The 23,988-nt window shown below is 43.6% G+C and overlaps 1 protein-coding gene across 4 annotated transcripts in view; it reads left to right on the top strand.

Moving 5' to 3' along the window:
• The window catches only part of ME3 (malic enzyme 3), a 331,140-nt gene that overhangs the window by 211,449 nt on the left and 95,703 nt on the right, over positions 1–23,988 (top strand). For all 4 annotated transcript variants that reach the window (XM_007168485.2, XM_007168486.2, XM_057553842.1 and 1 more), the window contains 2 exons: positions 11,815–11,948; positions 14,907–15,056. In XM_007168485.2, the coding sequence (XP_007168547.2) occupies positions 11,815–11,948; positions 14,907–15,056 (284 nt within the window). The remainder of the gene's footprint in view (positions 1–11,814; positions 11,949–14,906; positions 15,057–23,988) is intronic.

Raw genomic sequence — 23,988 nt, 5'->3', positions numbered from 1 at the left:
TCAGAGGACACAGTGTCACTTTAGAATAGCCGAGCCACAATTGTAGGAATTCCAATGACCTTTTAGGAAATCACCAATGGAAAAGAACGACTTGATTAACTAAGTACCTGTGGACCCTAAGCACACAGGTCCCAGAGCTGATCATGTTTCTGAGCTGAGAAATTTTTTAAGAGACTCTCAAATTCATTAAGTGCAAGGATTAGACCCTATCTCAGGAGGGAATAATGAAACCATTTAATGTTGATGATGTAAACTAAACACTGGTAAGAAGAAAAACTCACATGGTTTGAGGTTCTACATTTCTCCTTTCCCTTTCTTTTAATATAAATCTAATTTAAAAATGGAAATACAGTTCAGAAAGCATTCCCAGTACTTCAGCTTTTAACTTTCAGCCCCGCCTCCTACTGTCACCACAGAGTAGGAGACTGGTTACCCTGATCCCCTGTATGCACATTGGTCATCTGTCTCCTGGGCAGAATGACCTCCTCCCTGGTTCACCTGATGGGGGGGCGGAGTTGAGGTCAAGGCCCAGGAGGAGGAGGAATTGGTTAACATCAGGGCTGGAACAGGTTAACAGCGATCTGCTGGAGAGTTGCCCTGTAAGATGAACTTGTCCTTGGTCGGCCTCACGTCCAGTGCTGGACCCCCATCCACTTGACGGCACGCAGCAGGCATGCACGCACAGTGCCTGTTCGGTGTCTGTTTGCTTTATTCCTCCTGGCCATAGTTCACCTTTTGACCCAGTCCTCCCAGGCTGGGCCCGTCAAGGAGCCGTCTAGCTGTTGGAGGAAGGAAGCGGTACTCCCCTGTCCTCAGTGGCTCCCCTGCCCATCACCTTCCTGTGCCATTACCCTGTGGAGGTTCAGCTGAGTTAGAGGGCCATCAGGGTGCCAAGAACAATATTATTTCAATTTTAAATTATAACCTCTTGGGAAGAGAGGGCCATGAAGCATTCAAACCGCCGCAGGGAATTTTGCCAACAGAATGATTCATAAGCCTTCCAACTAGCCACCTCTGTTCCCTTGTTCAGTTAGGACAAAATCCTAGAGTCACCAAGGATTTCAGGAGCAGACTCCTGCATTTCTCCTCCATGTTGGTCCTTATCCAACAACTTTGTGTAAACTAGTCTTCCAATGGCAAAACAATTGAAAGAGCCGTTATTCTCACGTGCTTTTGATTGGCTTGTACTAGCCACGCGCCCTCAGCATGACATTGACCCACCTGGGTCTCAATTGCCTCTTCTGTAAATGGGGATAATAACACCTGCCCTGATTGGGGTCAAATGACGTAAACCACGTGAGGCCATTTTAGAAACAATAATATGCAAGACCTGCTGGGCAGAGGGGCACACAATTCATTAGGCATCGTCCTTTCCCGCAAAAATCTTATTGTCTTGCAGGGAAAACAGACAAGAAAGGAAATAAATACCATAAAGTGCAATTGCTAAATTGCTTAGTCGCAGCCTTTTAAAAATCTTTTTGCCACATCTTTGAGTTTACAAAGAGATGCCAGCATCTCAATGTTCTTATTCGACTGACACAACCACCCAGTGAATGCAGCAGACTCAGAGAGGGGAAGCCACTTTCTCCAGAATCACACAGCCAGAAAGTAGAGGGACGGAATGTAGAGCTTTTTCCTTATGGTTCCCTTTCCCCATACGGGCTGTGGGAGGGCAGCCCCTCAGCATCCTGCTCGTTATCCCATGGAAGGAAAATGGAAGTGTAATCCCACTAGAACAGAACTGTGCACATCATAGGTGGAACGGTTATAGGCAGCCTCTGTACATTTGCAGCACCAAAGCCCAGTCTTTGAGCCCAAAACTTGTTTCGGGTTGGTTCTGGGCAGTAAGGAGTAGCGTATCGTCCACTCTCCTTTCGGGAATTTACAGTGTATTTCTGGATCTGTAATTTTGCACCTGATCACAGAAGTATGTGATCTGGGAGGAAGGCCATTCTCAGGGCTGTCTGCCAAGACTTCCCGATGCCTGTGTTTCTAAGACCCTCATATATCCATCCCAGAAGTGTGCTTAGGGGCCCCCATAAACCTGGGGTTCAGTCAGAGAACAGCAGCCTCAGTAATCCCACTTCCTGTCTCCAACTGGAGTCCACGTCACCCTAACTCATAAAAGTCCCAAACATTGAGTCCTGAATTACTGTGCAGAAGGAGGAAGAGATGCCTTCCGGTCCCCTAACAGCTGGTCGGCTTCCATTGTACAGTTTCGGAGCTGACTGCCCCCAGCTCTGTCCCGGCAGCGGCTCCTCTCTGCTGTTACTGATGGAAGAAGCTGGCCAGCTGTAGCATAAGCAGTCAGCTCAGAGCATGACGTAACGGTGCTGGAACAGAAACCTTTACTGGTACATGTGTGCCTGCTGACCCTTCCTTCCAGTACCGACGCTGCTCTGAGGAAACATGGCTACGTGTATGTCATGGGCCAAGTACATAATCGCAGATGTACAAACACTCCTGTTTGCAGATAGGCTGACCAGCCTGGTGCTAATACAGAGGAGCACTTAGCAGTGGCTGAACCATTAAGGTAACTGGCTCCATTTGCAGAAGCAGAATTATTCTATCTCCAGTCAAATCAAAGCCAGCTCAGTCAACAACCTGTTTAATCTGTCCACTCTCAGCAGCAGCTGATTAGCACAGAGGAAAGAGTGTGAACTTTGGAAGCGTATGGATCTGGGTTCTACTCCTGGTTTTTCCATCGACCTACTGTGTGACCTTGGGCAAGTTACCCCTCTGGCCTCAGTTTCCTAGTCCATAAAATGGGGATGATAATCCTCGGATTGTTAACTCAGGGTTGCCATGAGGGTTAAATGAGATGACCGGTATGAAGTGCCTGACCGAACCCAGTGGATGCTCAGTGAAAGTTAACGGTTGCTCTTGTTATTGGTGATGATATTTTTGTGCTACAGCCTGTGTTGCTTCAGTGTCTGCTTCCCATTACCTCAAGTTTATTATCTGGTCATTAACGGTCAAGAAATCAAACAGGAAATGCCCTTCATGTGCTAAACTGTATGACACTGACTCTGAGAGAAGATGGAGAGCTGCATGAGATGGGGCATCAGGGAAGGCCTCCTGGAGGGGCAGCTTCTCCTGGGGATCGGAAGATGGATGGAGGGGGGAAGCGGTCAGAGCAAGGTGGACAGGGGTCCTGACGTGAGTCAGAGCATGGCAGCCAGAGTGAGTGTGCCTGTTGGGTGGGGTGGAGGACGAGGTGAGTGCGTGGAGCCTTGCCTGGGCCATCGGACAAGCGGTTATGCTGGATGTGGTGACGTCACTTCAGCCCCTGTTCCTCCAGCCCCCTTCTGCAGGATGAGCCCCTGACCACCCTTCAGGGCTTATCTCATGCATTGCTAATGAGCTCTCTTGTGTCACCCTGCCCCGTGAACAAACAGTAATGGTAATAAGGAGAACAGTTGGCGTTCACTGAGCACTTCCTGTGTGCCAGTACCCGTGCTGAGCATTTCACTCACGTTATTTCATTTAATCCCACAGACATGAAACAGGCAGCATTCCACTTCATAGGTTGGAGAAGTGGCCTGCCCGAGGCAGAGGCCCAGGATCACCAGTACATGTTAATTCATGTGTCTTTGCCAGTTGACTCAGGAGCATAGTCACTGGCTCCTATTCCTTTCAGGACTCCCTATTGCCTAACAGGGTACACCTAGCACAAAGCAGGAACTCATAAATGTTTGAAGAATGAATGAGAAGAGATTGTCAAGCGTACAGCAAGGCTCTGGGTCCAGAGGCAATAGGCAGATCACCAAGAGGGGCTTGGGAGACCTCAGGTTGGGAAAGGTCAGTTTTTCAGGAGCAGTAGAAAGCCTGGGTCTCTGGACAGCAGGAGGCTGATGGGCTCACTGCCTTTGACCCCTGCCATTTGATGGTGGGATCTATTCAAATATCTTCTCTCTGATGCCAGTAAGTTTTGTCCTGGGTTGAGCCCACGGGTGGAATTTGGTGGCTGAGCCAGAGATGCTCATTCAGGGAAGATGATAAAATAGGTTGATGGTTAAAAGATTAACACTGGTACAGCGTAGGCACTGACCAATCAAAACAGTCCCAGGCCTTTAGTGCTGGAGCAGGATCTTGAAGCCACCTGCTTTGCCAAACATTAACCCATTGGTTGTTGGATCTTGGGGAGGTTCCAGAGGTTCCCTGGGAGAAGCCAGAGCAGGTTGGGAGGGGCACCTGACTGGGGGGAGTAGTCAGAGCAGTGGCTCTGTAGCAATTCAAATATTTCAAAAGAGTCATAACTAGTAGGTCCTTAGTGGTGTGTCCTGGCTGAACACCACAAGGTTGCTCTCTGCTAAGAAAGTCAGCCATTTTTTAAAAGCCATTTGTCCTATTTTGAGGACTTTGTTAAAACTAGATAATATGACCCCAAACTCTGTTTAACTAGGCATACAGAAACTGTAGATTCTCAATGTAGTAAGAATGAATAAGGACCCCCCCCCCACTGTCAACTCCTCCAAGTTGTACAAACCCTACTCTTACCGTAGGACTTCTGGCATACCTTATGGGAATTGTGACTTTTTGACATACAGACCAAGAGCCTGAGTGCCAATTAGTAAAGTTTATTTCTTTCGTAGAGAAATGTTAAGTTCTAATACTTTTCCCTTACACCCTAGTGAATCGTCTTGTGCCTATCCTATTTTGGAAGCCATGGTAAAGCTAAAGTGCCTGCATTTCTGCTTTGCAAACTTGTAAATCTGAAGTTGCCTTAACATTAGCTTCAGGATGAAAAGAAGCTTCTAGAAGTATTTTTTTTAATCCCTGCAATTACCAGTTGCTAAACAGTCATACTGTTTCCTGAAATACAAAAGAAGTTGGTGGCAGTCAGACAAGAGAAACACTTAGCCTTGTAGAAAGAAGTGGACTCTTATTAAAAGCCACAGTGGTCATAAACAAAGATGATGTCATAATTAAATGCCCGGGCCTGCCTGGGATCCTACAGCCAAGGAGAGACAAACCCAGTCTTTACTAAGCCGGTGAAGACTCACCTGCTTGATGGTGTTTAGTGAGAGTGCCCAGTCTCCAGGGCAAGCTGTTTCCTGCAAAAGGATCAGGGACCTAGGTGTCATACCATGCTTGCAAAGCTGGTAGCCAGTACAGGGAATTTATGAACTGGTGACTTTGGGCTTTGATGAAGAAAACGTTGGGAGTTTTATGTGCGGAGAGTACTTTGCAGAGTCTCCGTGAGTCATACTTTCAAAGAGAGTGGAGCATATCCTGATAGGCCTTTCTAACAGTTCCAGCAGTTCTTCTGAGAGGAGGAACAATTCCTCGGGATTTTCATAATTTTCATGAGTCATCGTTATTACTTTATAAAAGCATAATAGGAGCCAGAATTCATAGTTTTGGATATTCCGAGGTTGCAAAACAAAAACAAAGAGGAAATAGGGAATAGCCAATATTCACTTTTTACGCTCTGTTTCTCTTTTTTTCCACTCCTCTTTCACCCCTCACCATCCCAACTCACATTTTCTGAGGTCCATCTCACAAAGGTCCTGGCAGGGTATACACTATGTATGTGACAAAAATAGAGCCTCTGATCAAATGTTGACTGTCACTTACCTCTAGTCAAAGAAATCATCACACCGAACAGACTTACTGATTATAAGATGCATCCTGGTTTGGCAAGCAATAAAATATGGGGTGATGACTATGCAACTTCAGGCACATCATATAACCTCCCGTGCTCAGCCGTCTCATCTGTACAGTAGAGGCTGCAAAACCTCCTCACAAGGTGATTTTTAGGGATGGAGTGAGATTGGGTATTTATTAGTCCTTTTCTTAGAGCTGATGTTAGCAACAGCTAGGTGGGGATGATCAATATATGGGCTTGAATCACCCTGTCATCGTTAAACTCCCTGTAAAAGCACTTGTAATAATTGTAGCTGAGGTATCTTTCAGCTGGTGGAGGAATGAGCGGAGCTGATACTCCCTACCTTTTCAAGCTTCCCCTCCCCATAGGAGTCTGGGGAAGCTAGACAGCCATCAGCGTCATTTAGTTCTGACTTATCACCCACACAGCCTTCACTTCTAGGAGGAACCTTGCGTTACTTGGGGCTCATTATGAATAGGGAACTTAAACAGGGTTGCCCCAGGTATCATCAGCCTTGACTACATAATAACAGTATTAATTAATGAATTCGTTAATTAAAAACTGTTCTCCGCCCCCTACACAATCCCCCCATGGGGATTCTGGTCCCTTCCTTGTTGATGTCTGCCACCCGTGGAACCACTCTGGGGCTTGCCACTGTGGCCATTGCCACAGTGAGAAGGTTGGGGAAGCTGAGGAAGCCTCGACCAGGAGCTTCTAGGCAGTGCTAGGGCAGCCCTCATTCAGCAGAGCCGCCCAGAGTTCTACACGGAAAAGGTGTCTCTTTTTCACAGTGTGTTGCACACTATCATTTCAGGATAAAGGCAGGGCAGCTGGGGTCCCCATGTCCCTCAGTATCCCTTATGAGAACAGGTCCTGCGACTTCTGCCAGCAGACGCTGTCTCCAGAGGGCTTAACTGGGCCAGGGAGCAGATTCCATGACGTCCTACGTGTCCCCCATCTCTCCCTGCCAGTGCCCAAACCAGAAAATGCTGTTCAGTGAAAGACACCAGTCAGAGAATGAAAAGACAAGCCACGTACTGGAAGAAATATTTACAAAACACATGTCTGATTCAGGACTTGTATCCAAAATATGCAAAGAATTCTTTTAAAACAGCTTTATTGAGTTATAATTCACATACCACACAATTCACTCATTTAAAGTATACAATTCAGTGGTTTTGGAGATAATCCATTATTAACTTTTTAAGTTGTGGTAAAGTATATATATATATATATATATATACACAACAAAATTTGGTTAAACAATTAAGTGTCATTAAGTACATTCATAATGTTGTGCAACCATCACTACGGTCCATTTCTGAAACTTTTTCATTGCCCTAAATAGAAACTCTGTAACCATTAAGTAATAACTCACCCACCACTTCCCCACGGCTCAGCCTTTAGTAATCCTAATCTACTTTCTGCCTCTATGAATTTGCCTATTCTAGATATTTCATGTAAGTGGAATCATATATATTTTCCTTTTGTATCTGTCCTTTTGTATCATAATGTTTTCAAGGTTCATCCATGAAGTAGCATGTATCAGAATTCATTCTCTTTTATGTTTGAATAAATTTTATTGTACGTATATACATTTTGTTTATCTGTTCACATAGTGGTCACCTGGGTTGATTCCACCTTTTGGCTATTGTGAATAATACTGCAATGAACATTGGGGTACAAGTAACTGTTCAAGTCCTTGCTTTCAGTTCCTTTGGGCATATACTAGGAGTAGAATTTCTGGGGTCATATGGTAATTCTGTGTTTAGCTTTTTGAAGAAATGCTAAACCATTTTTCCATAGGGGCTGCCACACTTTACATTCCTACCAGCAATGTACAAAGGTTTCAGTTTCTCCATATCCTCACCAGCACTTGTTATTTACTGGGGGTTTTTTGGTTTTTTGTTTTGTTTTCTTTTTTTTCTTTTTTTGGATTTTTGGTTTATAGTTACAGCCATCCTAGTGGGTGTGAAACGGTATCTCACAGTAGTTTTGATTTGACTTTCCCTAATGACTAATGATGCTGAATATTTTTTCATATGCTACTGGCCATTTGTATATCTTCTTAGGAGAAATGTCTGTTCAAGTCATTTGCCCATTTTTTTACTTGGGTTGTTTTTGTTGTGTTGTAGCAGTTACTTAGAGACTGGATATTAAACTGTTATCAGACCTACGATTGCCAAATATTTTCTGTCATTTTGTATGTTGTCTTTTTTTATATATAAATTTAATTAATTAATTTTATTTTTGGCTGCGTTGGGTCTTTGTTGCTGTGTGTGGGCTTTCTCTCGTTGCGGCGAGCGGGAGCTACTCTTCATTGCAGAGAACGAAGCCATCTCATTGCGGTGGCTTCTCTTGTTGTGGAGCATGGGCTCTAGCTGCACAGGCTTCAGTAGTTGTGACTCGTGGGCTCAGTAGTTGTGGCTCGTGGGCTCTAGAGCACAGGCTCAGTAGTTGTGGCGCACGGGCTTAGTTGCTCTGTGGCATGTGGGATTTTCCCGAACCGGGGCTCGAACCCGCGTCCCCTGCATTGGCAGGAGGATTCTTAACCACTGAGCCCCCAGGGAAGCCCCTGTACATTGTCTTTTCACTATCTTGATAGTGTCCCTTTATGCACAGAAGTTTTTAGATGAAGTCGATTTATCTAATTTTTTCTTTGCTGCTGGTGCTGTTGGTGTCATATCTAAGAATCCATAGTCAAACCCAGGGTCATGAAGACTTACCCCTATGTTTTCTTCTAAGAGTTTTATGATTTTAGCTCTTATATTTAGGCTATTGATCTATTTTGAGTTAATTAGGAGTCCAGCTTCATTCTTTTGCATGTGGAAATCCAGTTGGCCCAGCTGCATCTCTTGAAGAAACCATCCTTTCCCCACTGAATGGAATTGGCATCCTTGTCAAGAATCAACTTGCCACAGATGTATGGGTTTATTTCTGGACTCTTATTTCTGATTCTATTCTGTTGATCTATATGTACTTATGCCAGTACCACACTGGGTTTTTTTCGTTTTTTTAAAGCACCACACTATTTTGATTGCCACAGTTTTATGTAAAGTTTTGAAATCTTTTTTTTAAAAAAAATGGTTTAGGTTGTTCAGCAAGGAACCCCTTGCTATTCCGTATGAATTTGAGGATTGGCTTTCCTATTTCTGCAAAAGAGGCCATTCAAATTTTGATAGGGATTGCATTAAAACTGTAGATCAAAGGACTATTAAAACTCAACAATAAGAAAAAAACAATTAAAAAACAGGTGAAAGATCTGAACAGTACCTTACCAAGAAGATATACAGGTGAAAAATAAGCATATAAAAAATGCTCAACATAATATGTCAATAGGGAGTTACAAATTAAAACAATAATAACATGCCACTACATATCTATTACAATGACTGAAATTTTTTAAACTGATAATACCAATTGCTAGAGAGAATGTGGAGCAAGAGAAACTCATTCGCTGCTGGTGGGAATGCAAAGTGATACAGTCACTTTGGAAAACAGTTCGGCAGTTTCTTAAAAAGCTAAATGTAATTTTACCATATGATCCAGCAATTACACTTCTGTGTATTTACTCAACTGTTTTGAAAATTTCTGTTCACACGAAAACCTGCACATGAGTGTTTATAGTAACTTTATTTATATTCACCAAAAACTGAAAGCAACCAAGGTGTCCTTTAGGTAAATGGAGAAACAAGCTGTGGTACAACCAAACAATGGAATGCCATTCAATGATTAAAAAAAAATGAGTGATCAAGACGCAAAAATACATGGATGAACCTTATGTGCTTATTGCCAAGTGAAAGGAAGCCAGTCTGAAAAGGCTACATAATGTATGATTCCAATTGTATGATGTTCTGGAAAAGGCAAAACTGTAGAGAATAGTAAAAAAAAAAAAAAAAAAAGGAAAAATCAGTACTTGCCAAAATTCAGGGAGTGGAAGGAGGGATGAATAGGTAAAACACATGGGATTTTAGAGCACTGAAACTGCGTAGTATTGTACTATAGTACAATACTATCATGATGGATACATGATATTATGCCTTTGTCAAAACTCATGGAACTTTACAGTACAAACAATGGACCTTAATGTATTCAGATTTTTAAAAAAATATTTAATAGGTTGGAGGATCCCAGGAAGGAATGCAGACTGTGATAAGAGAATCTAACCGTATTACAAATATGTGATACCTCAGTGAAGGGGGTTCAAGGAAAAGTGCTGATCTAAGTGACTTCAGAAATGAGTGGGGTTTATAAAAGTAAAGACAAAAACAATGACACATAAGCACTATACTCCAGCTCATAAAGTTGTTTCCCACTGTAGTACAGGTTAACAGTGTTGATACTACTATATGTCAATAGGGAGTTGCAAATTAAAACAATAATAACATACCACTACATATATATTACAGTACTGAGTAATTAAGCATATAGATGGCAGATGATGGGAGCCAAGTCTCTCACTGTTGGAATCAGAATTCACAGACCAGCAAGGTGATGAGGCTAGAATGATCCATGTGGTAATGGGTTAGAGTTAGAGACATTAGTATGAACTGATATTCAGCTTAGTATAGATTCATTTCCTTACTCTGTCAGCTGAGAGGGACTGAAAACAAAGAAACTCCAGTAGCAAGGAGCACAAGGAATAAGTAGAACCCAGATTGTGGTTTCTAATACCATGCTCCAAAAAGGAATCCAGCCTCTTTGAAAAAAATGGCTGATTCTAGGACTTGGGCAGGCAATGTACAAGATGAGCCTGGAGTATCTTGTAGTGCCAGAAAATAAGAAGTACTAATGAAAAAGAGAAAGGGAGGAAAGGAAAGGAAAGGAAAGGAACAAGCAAAATTATAGGAGTTAAAGGGACACAGAGCCAACTGAAAGAGTTTCCAATGGCCAAAGCTAGAACAATTTGAGCAAAAAAAAAAAAATACATAAGACAGTACTGGATTATAACCCAGAGTATAAAACAAATACCCATGAGTTCATTCTAATATAAATTAATGATTGAACAAACAAATCAGACAAATATCCCATGCAGAATTCCAAGTAACTTTACAGTGGAGAGACCTGACAAGCACTACGTCAGCCAAGTGATTCATAGTCAGCATCGACAGTGGTGAGTCATGTTGCTAGTACGCGCCTTGGTCTGATGGGGTGAAAATGGTACTTCACCTCTGTGCTCTTCCTCCTCAAGACCCATTACCCCACTGCAGTCATGAGAGAAACATCAGACAAATTCCAGTAGAGGCATAGTGTACAAAATACCTGACCAGTCCTCTTCAAAATGCTCCCAGGTCATCAAAACCAAGGAAAGTCAGAGCCAAGAGGAGCCTGAGGAGACATGATGACTCCATGTAATGTGGGATCCTGGATGGGATCCTGGAATAACAAAAAAAGGGCATTAGGTGAAAACTAAGGAAATCTGAATGAACCATGGACTTCACTTAATAATAATGTATCGGGGCTTCCCTGGTGGCGCAGTGGTTGAGAATCTGCCTGCCAATGCAGGGGACACGGGTTCGAGCCCTGGTCTGGGAAGATCCCACATACCGCGGAGCGACTGGGCCTGTGAGCCACAACTACTGAGCCTGCGCGTCTGGAGCCTGTGCTCCGCAACAAGAGAGGCCGCGACAGTGAGAGGCCCGCGCACCGCGATGAAGAGTGGCCCCCACTCGCCGCAACTAGAGAAAGCCCTCGCACAGAAACGAAGACCCAACACAGCCATAAATAAATAAATAAATAAATAAATAAACAAACCCAAAGTTTAAAAAATAATAATAATAATGTATCACTGTTGATTCATTAACTCTAACGAATGTACCATACTGATGGACGATATTAATAATAGGGGAAACTGGGTGAGGAGATATATGGGAACTCTCTGTACTGTCTTCTCAATTTTTCTGTAAATCTAAAACTGTTCTAAAAATAAAATACATTTAAAAAAAATAAACAAAAATAAACCAAAAGGACCCCTGATGATATAGATGTTTTCCATGTTTTTCTGAGAGGAAGCTGGAGCCCAGAAGAGTCAAGATAACTGGCACAGATTGCCCAGCTACTTAAAGGGCAGAGGTGGGATTTGAGTCCAGGGTCCTTGCTGTTGAGTCACAGTGACTTTGGCTTGTCTGTGGATGGAACTCTTCTGTTCCTTGGTTTCCTGCATGTCCATTTATGTGTGTGTGTTTCTTTCTTGTTCTCCCCAGGGCATGGCCTTTACCCTTGAGGAAAGGCTGCAGCTTGGGATCCACGGCCTAATACCCCCCTGCTTCCTGAGCCAGGACGTCCAGCTCCTCCGGATCATGAGATACTACGAGCGGCAGCAGAGTGACCTGGACAAGTTAGTACCTAAAGTCTGTTCTCTCTCCCCAGAGCCCCGGGCTTAGCTGTCTGTTTCCTGTGGTCCACAGAGGGTTTTCTGGATAGGCTGAGAGCCTTGAGAGATCCCAGATCTAGCCCTGCCTTCCATAGGGTGATGGTCTCCTTGAGGACCAGGGCTTGTTATGATCAAGGCACAGTCAGTGTGTCCTGGGAGGACTGGGAAGGGAGCCTGAATTCCAACCAGTGAAATCTGGTTGGGCGTCCGGGAAGTGATAGAATCAGGGTCAGCCCAGGAAGCACCAGTAGGGCTTCAGCATTCAGCAGTGGGGCTCATGGAAGGCATTTTATTCAGCGGGAAGAAGTGGGGCAGAAATGTAGGGACAGGTATGTTAAGGAAGTGGTACGTGGCCCAGGTTCCTGGAATAAGGGGAATGTGGTGGAGAAGAGGGGAAATGGACAGGGGCACCTTGGGAAGGACCTGGGATGTCGTATGTTGGAGGTTTAGGGGGAGTAGTTAACAACCCTGCCGCCCCTCTGGTTCTTCCCCAGTGGGGATGTAGACATGAAGAGCCAATGGGGGATCACAGGGTCAGCTTTATCAGTCTTACTAAAGAAGGTAGTGACCTCACGGGTCACATGGCTATGAATTGGCACAGCCAGGATTTGAACACAGGTAATTAGCTCCAGAGTCTGTGCTTTCAACCTCTCTGCTACACCGTAGCTAAGAGGCTTTGAAGTTTAGTGGCTACGAGACTAGACTCTAATACTAGACTGAGTTCAAATCCTCATTTTATCACTTAACAGCAAAAGTTCTTTAGCCTCTCTGGGTCATTCCCCATCTGTACATTGAGTATATCAGTGGTGTTTAACTCTTAGGGTTATGATGAGGATTAAATACATTAGTATTTGTGACGTGCTTAGAACAGTGCCTGGCCCATAGTCGGCACTATGTGAGAGCTTGTTAAATAAATGTGTCATCTTCCCATGGGCTCCAGCAGAAATGTAGGGAGAAGATAAGTGTTCCCCTTACATATCCATAGAGCTTAATGGCCAAGACTTTGGGTCCTTGAGACTGTGGCTATCCCCCTAGGGGCTGAGCGCAGCAGCTTGTCAGGATCTTCCCATGCCCCGCCAGTACCATCCATCACTTCTGAGCGGTAGTGAGTAAGGAAGCCTCTGCCCCCTCCCCCCTCCCCCTCCCCTGCAGCACTAACCTCTATGGTCATTACTCACATTAACTCCAAGGCCATACTGCAGCCCAAGCCAAACATTCTCTCCCTCTTGTTTATTCCACTCAGATTGGGTCTAGCCTCGTCACCCTGAAGAGCAAACCAGGAAGTACACATTGATTCCAGCTAACAGTATTAGACGTGCCCTAACTTTGAACAATCCGAACTTCTCTCGTCTGTTAAATTTGCAAAGAAGAATTAAAGTCCAAAGTGAAATCCTCTTTCCTAAAGATATTAAGCCCTAAAAATCAAAACCCAAAATCCTTCCCTTTCCGGTTCTTTCCAGCTAGATGGGCCTCACTCACATGCCTGGGAAGATGCGCCAGGCGCAGGGGGCAGAGGCCTGATGCTGGGAGCGCTAGGGGGTTTGCTCCGGGCACTCGCCCTGTTGACTACTCTGGCCCACTCGTTCCTGGAGTCCCTCATTTCAGCAGGTGCTTAGGGGGAAATGCTAAGGACGCTCCCCAGCTTCTTACGGGTAAGGACAGTGATGTGCTGGTAAATGTTTAAGAACTGGCTCTGGGGCCGTTGGGTGGGGATTTAGAGCATTTGCCAGTTTCCATGGTGTAAATACTCCCACCATGGCCAATTGCAACTTACCAACTTGACATCACTGAATGCAGAATTGAGAAGTGATGTGTACAAATGGCTACTGAGTAAGGGAATCCTTACACTAGTGCTGAGCTGAGATCCTGGCTATTCTAAGCATAAATCCTCCCTTCCTAAAAGTGCCTCCTAAAACACGTTTTTTAGTTCTGAACCAGTGTCTTCGGTGAAGAAGAAGAGGCTGACGCCCCAAGAAGTCACAAGACTTCCTCACAGTCACACAGCTAGTGAAGAGCAGAGCTGCGATTCACACCCAGGACTCTGACACCACACCCAGGGATCATTCCCCTGTCAGAGCATCTCTGTCACCCGACTCCATGCCAGGACCTCACGTGCCTTCATTATCTCTCCCAAACTGTTGTCCCGAAAAATTGCAATATCAGCAGTCACTTACACCTCATTGGGAATTTCAATCCCTTGGTTTTTTCTCCCAGACTTTTTTTTTGCATTTTTAGGAGTGTGAATGAAAGGCTCTTTTCCTGGCTTAGTGATTTCAGGCTTCAGGAACTAAGTAAGAGAGAGATTTTTTGGGGAACATGCTTCCTGAGATCACTTGGTACTGAACCACTGGTGAACACTGCTTGTGACCGGAACCAGCCCTGTGTGGTAGAAAAGGCCAGTTCATATATCCCTGGTCCGCCCAGTATATTCCTTGACCCTCCCCATCCCCAGAATGCCGTTATTCTGTTGTCATGCATTAATGTCCACATAATAATAGTATAACTAACCACCTTGCATCATGGTTGAGAGCGCAGATTCTGGAGTCAGATTGCTTAGGTTCAGATCCCTTGGGTGAATTATTTCATTTCTCTGTGCCTTGATCTCCTTGTCTCTAAAAATAGTCAGAATTATAGTACCCACCTTCCAAGTCATTGGGAGGCATGTTCCCCATGTTAAATGCGTTAATGAAAAATATTTAGAATAGCACCTACACCACGTGTAGTAATAAGCACCATAAGGCAGGTACTATTCTCCACATTTCATAGATGATGAGACACATGCTTAGAGGAGATGGTGACTTGCCCACAAAGGTGCCATTGAAAGTAGCTGAGTGGGAGCCCTGGGTCTTTGCATCAGGGGCCTTCCGTGCTGCCACAGGTGGTGCTCATGTGATCAGCTTGCTTCTTGTCTCACCTCCCGAGGTACATCATCCTCATGACGCTCCAAGACCGGAACGAGAAGCTCTTCTACCGAGTGCTGACGTCGGACGTGGAGAAATTCATGCCCATCGTGTACACGCCCACCGTGGGGCTGGCCTGTCAGCACTACGGCCTGACCTTCCGCAGGCCCCGGTGAGCGGTCCTGGGGCAAGGGCTCAGGGACGGGCTGTCTCATGGAGGGGAATCAATCTTCCCGCTGGCCCTGCTTGTTGGGACGCCAGAGGCGCTTTCTGATTGGGGCAGCGGCCCAACGAGACATTTGTTTTTAAGCAGTTGCTCAGTGAAATGACCCCATGTGCAGAGAAGTGAGCTGAGAGAGTATCTAGCAAGGGGATAGTGGAACTTCTTCACCTCGGAATAATAAATGCCCGACATGTTGTTCAGAGTTGGCCTGAGAGGTATTTCAGATGGTTTTTCTCTCCTTATCTACCTCCAACTTCCTCCCTCCCTCTCTCCCTCCAAACCCTGCTTTCCTGGTCATCTCCAATGTGCCAACAGCTCTCCGGCCAATTCAGGCCCATGAAGAATGGAGTGTTGGATGCCAGAGACTGAATTCTTTTGCTGATTCAAAGAACCAGTATTCCTTCATTTGGGTTTGACTCAGATTCCACTCAAATCGTCATTTTATTAGGCAAAAATTTGGCACTGCATTTTCTTTCAGAGCCAAAGAGTTTGGGGGCAGTTTTCTAAAGAGATCACCTGGGTTTTTTTGCGGTGAGTTCAGCATATACATTTTTTAAAACTTAAAAAGGAAAAACTGGGAGGATTTTCAAGTCTTCAGTGCAAGGTAATTGTCAACACATAGTTCTAGCACTGATGATTAAAGAGCTCCTGGGTTTATTATATGTCATGGAACATTGTTTCTGTCTGTGTTAAAATACGTAAATTTACAACATACTGTGCACAGATGTGTAATTTACGTTTACATAGAATTTATAAATCTGTGTTTATAAATCATGCACTATGTGGGGAACATGTAATCATGGATCCAGAACATCTTTTGTTAATTTGGAAAAACAGTTTTCCGGTCCTGAAGGCAGCATTTGGGATGAGCATTGCAGGCTGAGCCCGGGGAGTCCCCAGTGTTACCCTTGGCAGAGGGCAGCGTGTCACACCTCGTCTGGGGGAGGGTATCCGGCTATTGCAGCAGACTCGTCCTCATCACTCAGAGCAGCCACGCTTCTGCCATTCTGGGACGTGGGGTAGGGGTGGTGTGTGGCGAGCGAGGCAGTGCACCAAGGCCCCGTAGCAGTTCTGGTCTTTGACCTGCCTCTTTCAACAGGAAAAAGACTCCTGTTCTCTTATTCTCATCCCTAAAACCAACACTGGCAGAGACCTTGGAAGCTGATGGTACATATCTGAAGGATGCAGGACCCTATTTACCTCCCAGTTCCTACTCAGAGATGGTCCTTGCAGGTCCTTCCTCTTGCACAGTGCAGCTCAGCTCATGTCATTTCCCTCCTCTGAGGCTGTCAGCAGCCACCTGGGGCTTAAAGAAACAAGTCGAACACTTTGACAGAACTAAGCCTGGCACAGCCCAGATCGTCCTCAAAAATCCCACGTTCTGGCTCCCCTGATCTAGGCTCCTTGCCCAAATATGCCTGGCATTCTCTGCATGCCTTTGCACATGTAGTCCCCTCTGCCTCAGACTCCTGCATTCTCTCCTTTCCTCATTCTCTACCCGTCAAAATTCAAGTTATCCTGCACCGCCCCCCTTCCAAGAGTCTCTGTGGAGCCCTCCCTGATCCACGCCGGCCTGAACTGACCACTCTGCTCTCAGCCTCCCACACAATCCATTACACATCTTTCTATTCCATAGTTCTATTGTTGGTGCTTTATGTTTTTAATTATTTGTGTATCAGCCTCCTCTACTGGAACACAAATTTCTGGAGGGGGCAGGAAATGCATCAGATCCATTTCTCGAGTAATCGACCCTCAGATGGGAAGGTAGCATTGTGTACTGAGTGAGAAGAAAGAGCTAGGTATTCGCAGTCAGCCCCATGGTTTAGTCTCCTTGACCTTGGGCAAGTTTCTTAACCTCTCTCAGCCTTAATGTCCACATTTATCAAATGGAGGTAATAGTGCTGCCTACCTCAAATAATCATTGTGAGGGTACAATGTGGTAGTGTGGTCAGGTACCTGGCATAAATGTTAGGGTCTGTTTCCTTCAGTAACTACTGGGAGGAAGGAAGGACTGATAAATGTAGAGTTCTACTATATGTCTGCATTTTAAAATTTTTGCAAAGAAAATTGAGTCGTTGAACATGTAATGAACAAACTTGTGTAACTACAGATGCGATTTGGCTCTTCCAGACTCATTGTTTCCTGAAGAGGTCCTTTAATCCTTAAGGCATGGCTCACTGCTGCCACTGGCTTGCAGCTGAGATCGCATGGAAATACACGGCCATCCCACTCCCCTCTCCCACTCCCAGGCTGTGTGGGAGCCCTTCTCCATAGGCGCTATGGGCTAGATTGTGAATTCAGCTGTTGGCTTCAGATAAACTAGTATCAGGCTGGTGATGGTAGAGTTTGCCTCCAGGGTCCACTCCAGAATCCAGGAAACACGCAAGACTGAATTTGAGTTAATGAGCAATTCTGGAGCAGTTACTAGGTGCTGAGCATCATGTTACACACTACGAAGTGACCCCCAAAGAACAAAATACAGTTCTTGACCTCAAGCAATAATAATGTAAATTGAATACAATAAAAGTTAAAAGGAAATAACAGATTTAATAGGGACAAAGGATTACAGGAGCACAAGGGAGAGGAATATTTCTTTTCCCTGAGGGCAGCAGGAATGCTTCACCTCGAAGGCTGAATAGGAATTCCATGGGTGGAGGAGGAGGGAACGGCCATTCCAGGAAAGGGCTTGGTTTTATCGGCTTTGTAGACAGCGGGGGCAGTCAGCTCCCTTGGGTATCTCCCCACCTCCTCTGCCTGGCAAGGAGGGCAATGGGAGGGGACCTAAGCCTTTACATCCATTGGCTTATAATGGATCTTCCCAAAGTCCTGGAAGGTCAGTTTGTAAACAGTGTCATTCATTTCACAAATGAGGAAACTGGGGTGGCCAAAGCAAAGGAACTGGTCTGAGATCACATTTGGCAAGCAATTTATAAAGTGACAATTCTGACAGTGGGAATCAGGGGAAAGCCACACCAAGGAGATGACATTTGATCTGGGCCATGAAAGATGAGTGCAAAGAATTGAGACAAAAAGTCTTTGTCACTCTCAGATAGCCTCATCCACCAGAGGGCAGACAGCAGAAGCAAGAACTACAATTCTGCAGCCTGTGGAGGAAGACCACATTCACAGAAAGACAGACAAAATGAAAAGGCAGAGGACTTTGTACCAGATGAAGGAACAAGATAAAACCCCAGAAAAACAACTAAATGAAGTGGAGATAGGCAAGCTTCCAGAAAAAGAATTCAGAATAATGATAGTGAAGATGATCCAGGGCCTCGGAAAAAGAATGGAGGCAAAGATCGAGAAGATACAAGAAATGTTTAACAAAGACCTAGAAGAATTAAAGAACAAACAAACAGAGATAAACAGTACAATAACTGAAATGAAATATACACTAGAAGGAATCAATAGCAGAATAACTGAGGCAGAAGAACAGATAAGTGACCTGGAAGACAGAATGGTGGAATTCACTGCTGTGGAACAGAATAAAGCAAAAAGAATGAAAAGAAATGAAGACAGCATAAGAGACCTCAGGGACAACCTTAAACGCAACAACATTCGCATTATAGGGGTCCCAGAAGGAGAAGAGAGAGAGAAAGGACCCGAGAAAATATTTGAAGAGATTATAGTCGAAAACTTCCCTAACATGGGAGAGGAAATAGCCACCCAAGTCCAGGAAGCACAGAGAGTCCCAGGCAGGATAAGCCCAAGGAGAAACACGCCAAGACACATAGTAATCAAATTGACAAAAATTAAAGACAAAGAAAACTTATTAAAATCAACAAGGGAAAAATGACAAATAACATACAAGGGAACTCCCATAAGGTTAACAGCTGATTTCTTAGCAGAAACTTTAGAAGCCAGAAAGGAGTGGCACAAGATATTTAAAGTGATGAAAGGGAAGAACCTACAACCAAGATTACTCTACCCAGCAAGGATCTCATTCAGATTCGACAGAGAAATCAAAAGCTTTACAGACAAGCAAAAGCTAAGAGAATTCAGCACCACCAAACCAGCTCTACAACAAATACTAAGGGAACTTCTCTAAGTGGGAAACACAAGAGAAGAAAAGGACCTACAAAAACAAACCCAAAACAATTAAGAAAATGATAATAGGAACATACATATCGATAATTACCTTAAACGTGAATGGATTAAATGCTCCAACCAAAAGACCCAGGCTCTCTGAATGGATACAGAAACAAGACCCATATATATGCTGTCTACAAGAGACCCACTTCAGACCTAGGGACACACAGACTGAAAGTGAGGGGATGGAAAAAGATATTCCATGCAAATGGAAATCAAAAGAAAGCTGGAGTAGCTATACTCATATCAGATAAAATAGACTTTAAAATAAAGAATGTTACAAGAGACAAGGAAGGACACTATGTAATGATCAAAGGATCAATCCAAGAAGAAGACATACAATTATAAATATATATGCACCCAACATAGGAGCACCTCAATACATAAGGCAAGTGCTAACAGCTCTAAAAGAGGAAATCGACAGTAACACAATAATAGTGGGGGACTTTAAAACCTCACTTACACCAATGGACAGATCATTCAGACAGAAAATTAATAAGGACACACAAGCTTTAAATGACACAATAGACCAGATAGATTTAATTGACATTTATAGGACATTCCATCCAAAAACAGCAGACTACACTTTCTTCTCAAGTGCACACAGAACATTCTCCAGGACTGATCACATCTTGAGACACAAACCAAGCCTTGGTAAATTTAAGAATATTGAAATCATATCAAGCATCTTTTCTGACCAGAATGCTATGAGATTAGAAACCAATTACAGGGAAAAAAACGTAAAAAGCACAAACACATGGAGGCTAAACAATACGTTACTAAATAACCAAGAGATCACTGAAGAAATCAAAGAGGAAATCAAAAAATACCTTGAGATAAATTACAATGAAAACACGACAATCCAAAACCTATGGGATGCAGCAAAAGCAGTTCTAAGAGGGAAGTTTATAGCAATAGAAGCCTACCTCAAGAAACAAGAAAAAATCTCAAACAATCTAACCTTACACCTAAAGGAACTAGAGAAAGAAGAACAAACAAACCCAAAGTTAGTAGAAGGAAAGAAATCGTAAAGATCAGAGCAGAAATAAATGAAATAGAAACAAAGAAAACAATAGCAAAGATCAATAAAACTAAAATCTGGTTCTTTGAGAAAATAAACAAAACTGATAAATCTTTAGCCAGACTCATCAAGAAAAAGAGGGAGAGGACTCAATCAATAAAATTAGAAATGAAAAAGGAGAAGTTACAACAGACACTGCAGAAATACAAAGCATCCTAAGAGACTACTATAAGCAACTCTATGCCAATAAAATGGACAACCTGGAAGAAATGGACAAATTCTTAGAAAGGTATAACCTTCCAAGACTGAACCAGGAAGAAATAGAAAATATGAACAGACCAATCACAAGTAATGAAATTGAAACTGTGATTAAAAATCTTGCAACAGGGGCTTCCCTGGTGGCGCAGTGGTTGGGAATCTGCCTGCCAGTGCAAGGGGACACGGGTTCGAGCCCTGGTCCGGGAGGATCCCACATGCCGTGGAGCAACTGGGCCCGTGCGCCACGGCTGCTGACCCTGTGCTCTAGAGCCCGCGTGCCACAGCTACTGTAGCCCGCGCGCCTACAGCCTGTGCTCCGCAGCAGGTGAGGACACCGCAATGAGAGGCCCACGCACCGCAACGAGGAGCAGCCCCCGCTCGCCGCAGCTAGAGGGAGCCCGCGCACAGCAGCGAAGACCCAACACATCCAAAAATAAATAAATAAATAAATATTAAAAAAAAAAATCTTCCAACAAACAAAAGTCCAGGACCAGATGGCTTCACAGGTGAATTCTATCAAACATTTAGAGAAGAGCTAACACCCATGCTTCTCAAACTCTTCCAAAAAATTACGGAGGAAGGAACACTGCCAAACTCATTCTATGAGGCCACCATCACCCTGATACCAAAACCAGACAAAGATACTACAAAAAAAGAAAATTACAGACCAGTATCACTGATGAATATAGATGCAAAAATCCTCAACAAAATACTAGCAAACAGAATGCAACAACACATTAAAAGGATCATATACCATGATCAAGTGGGATTTATCCCAGGGATGCAAGGATTCTTCAATATATGCAAATCAATCAATGTGATACACCATATAAACAAATTGAAGAAGAAAAACCATATGATCATCTCAATAGATGCAGGAAAAGCTTTTGACAAAATTCAGCACCCATTTATGATAAAAACTCTCCAGAAAGTGGGCACAGAGGGGACCTACCTCAACATAATGAAGGCCATATATGAGAAACCCACAGCAAACATCATTCTCAATGGTGAAAAACTGAAAGCATTTCCTCTACGATCAGGGACAAGACAAGGATGTCCACTCTCGCCACTATTATTCAACATAGTTTTGGAACTCCTAGCCACGGCAATCAGAGAAGAAAAAGAGATAAAAGAAATACAATTTGGAAAAGAAGAAGTAAAACTGTCACTGTTTGCAGATGACATGATACTGTACATAGAGAATCCTAAAGATGCCACCAGAGAACAACTAGAGCTAATCACTGAATCTGGTAAAGTTGCAGGATACAAAATTAATGCACAGAAATCTCTTGCATTCCTATACACTAACAATGAAAGATCAGAATGAGAAATTAAGGAAACAGTCCTATTCACCATTGCAACAAAAAGAATAAAATACCTAGGAATAAACCTACCTAAGGAGGTAAACGACCTGTACTCAGAAAACTGTAAGACACTGATGAAGTAAATCAAAGATGACACAAACAGATGGAGAGATATACCATGTTCTTGGATTGGAAGAATCAATATTGTGAAAATGACTCTACTACCCAAAGCAATCTACAGATTCAATGCAATCCTTATCAAATTGCCAGTGGCAGTTTTTACAGAACTAGAACAAAAAATCTTAAAATTTATATGGAGACACAAAAGACCCCGAATAGCCAAAGCATCCTTGAGGGAAAAAATAGAGCTGGAGGAATCAGACTCCCTGACTTCAGACTATACTACAAAGCTACAGTAATCAAGACGATATGGTACTGGCACAAACACAGAAATATAGATCAATGGAACAGGATGGAAAGCCCAGAGATAAACCCACACACCTATGGTCAACTAATCTATGACAAAGGAGGCAAGGATATACAATGGAGAAAAGACAGTCTTTTCAATAAGTGATGCTGGGAAAACTGGACAGCTACATGTAAAAGAATGAAATTAGAACACTCCCTAACACCATACAGAAAGATAAACTCAAAATGGATTAAAGACCTAAATGTAAGACCAGACACTATAAAACACTTAGAGGAAAACATAAGAAGAACACTGTTTGACATAAATCACAGCAAGATCTTTTTTGATCCACCTCCTAGAGTAATGGAAATAAAAACAAAAATCAACAAGTGGGACCTAATGAAACTTAAAAGCTTTTGCACAGCAAAGGAAACTACAAACAAGACAAAAAGAGAACCCTCAGAATGGGAGAAAATATTTGCAAACGAATCAATGGACAAAGGATTAATCTCCAAAATATATAAACAGCTCATACAGCTCAATATTAAGAAAACAACCCAATCAAAAAATGGGCCGAAGACCTAAATAGACATTTCTCCAAAAAAGACATAAAGATGGCCAAGAAGCACATGAAAAGCTGCTCAACATCACTAATTATTAGAGAAATGCAAATCAAAACCACAATGAGATATCACCTCACACCAATTAGAATGGGCATCATCAGAAAATCTACAAACAACAAATGCTGGAGAGGGTGTGGAGAAAAGGGAACCCTCTTGCACTGTTGGTGGGAATGTAAATTGATACAGCCACTATGGAGAACAGTATGGAGGTTCCTTAAAAATCTAAAAATAGAATTACCATATGACCCAGCAATCCCACTACTGGGTATATACCCAGAGAAAACCATAATTCAAAAAGACACATGCACCCCAGTGTTCATTGCAGCACTATTTACAATAGCCAGGTCATGGAAGCAACCTAAATGCCCATTGACAGACGAATGGATAAAGAAGATGTAGTACATATATACAATGGAATATTACTCAGCCATAAAAAGGAACGAAATTGGGTCATTTGTAGAGACATGGATGGAGCTAGAGACTGTCATGCAGAGTGAAGTACGTCAGAAAGAGAAAAATAAATATCGTATATTAACGCATGTATGTGGAACCTGGAAATATGGTACAGATGAACTGGTTTGCAGGGCAGAAATAGAGACACAGATGTAGAGAACAAACGTATGGACACCAAGGGGGGACAGTGGTGGGAGGTGGGGCGGGGGGATGAATTGGGAGATTGGGATTGACATATATACACTAATATGTATAAAATAGATAACTAATAAGAACCTGCTGTATAAAAATATACATAAAATTTAAAAAAAAAAGTCTTTGTCTACAGTGACCCAAGCACACCCACCTCCCCCCTGCTAGAATGCAAGGCCTCTGGGACCTCATGGAGGGTGGAACAGGAGACTAGAGGGGCTGGGTAGGAGAATTGACCAGTGGTTCTGCCCAATACTTGGTCTCCTCCCCACCGCCCAAGGGGGTTGGATTAATGGGGAGCTGTTTCACACTCTGGTCCTGGACTCACTGGTGGTTCTCCAGTGGGTCCGCGATAGAGAGGGTCTTGACAGCAGAGTGGAGGTTCATGTGGGTGGAAACAGGGCCCTGCCACCCACCTGATCCCAGAGAGCCAGATCAACCCTGAGTGGGTGTAGAGAGGGTGCTGTAGAAGCTGGACATGTAGCATGGAAAACAGATGTGTGATGGTCCCGGCAGGAGACCTGCAGTTGTA

This window comes from Balaenoptera acutorostrata, chromosome 9 (assembly GCF_949987535.1).
Source record: "Balaenoptera acutorostrata chromosome 9, mBalAcu1.1, whole genome shotgun sequence".
Taxonomy (NCBI): domain Eukaryota; kingdom Metazoa; phylum Chordata; class Mammalia; order Artiodactyla; family Balaenopteridae; genus Balaenoptera; species Balaenoptera acutorostrata.
The sequence above is the reverse complement of the archived record's forward strand: the minus strand, read 5'-3'. Positions and strand labels throughout refer to the sequence as shown.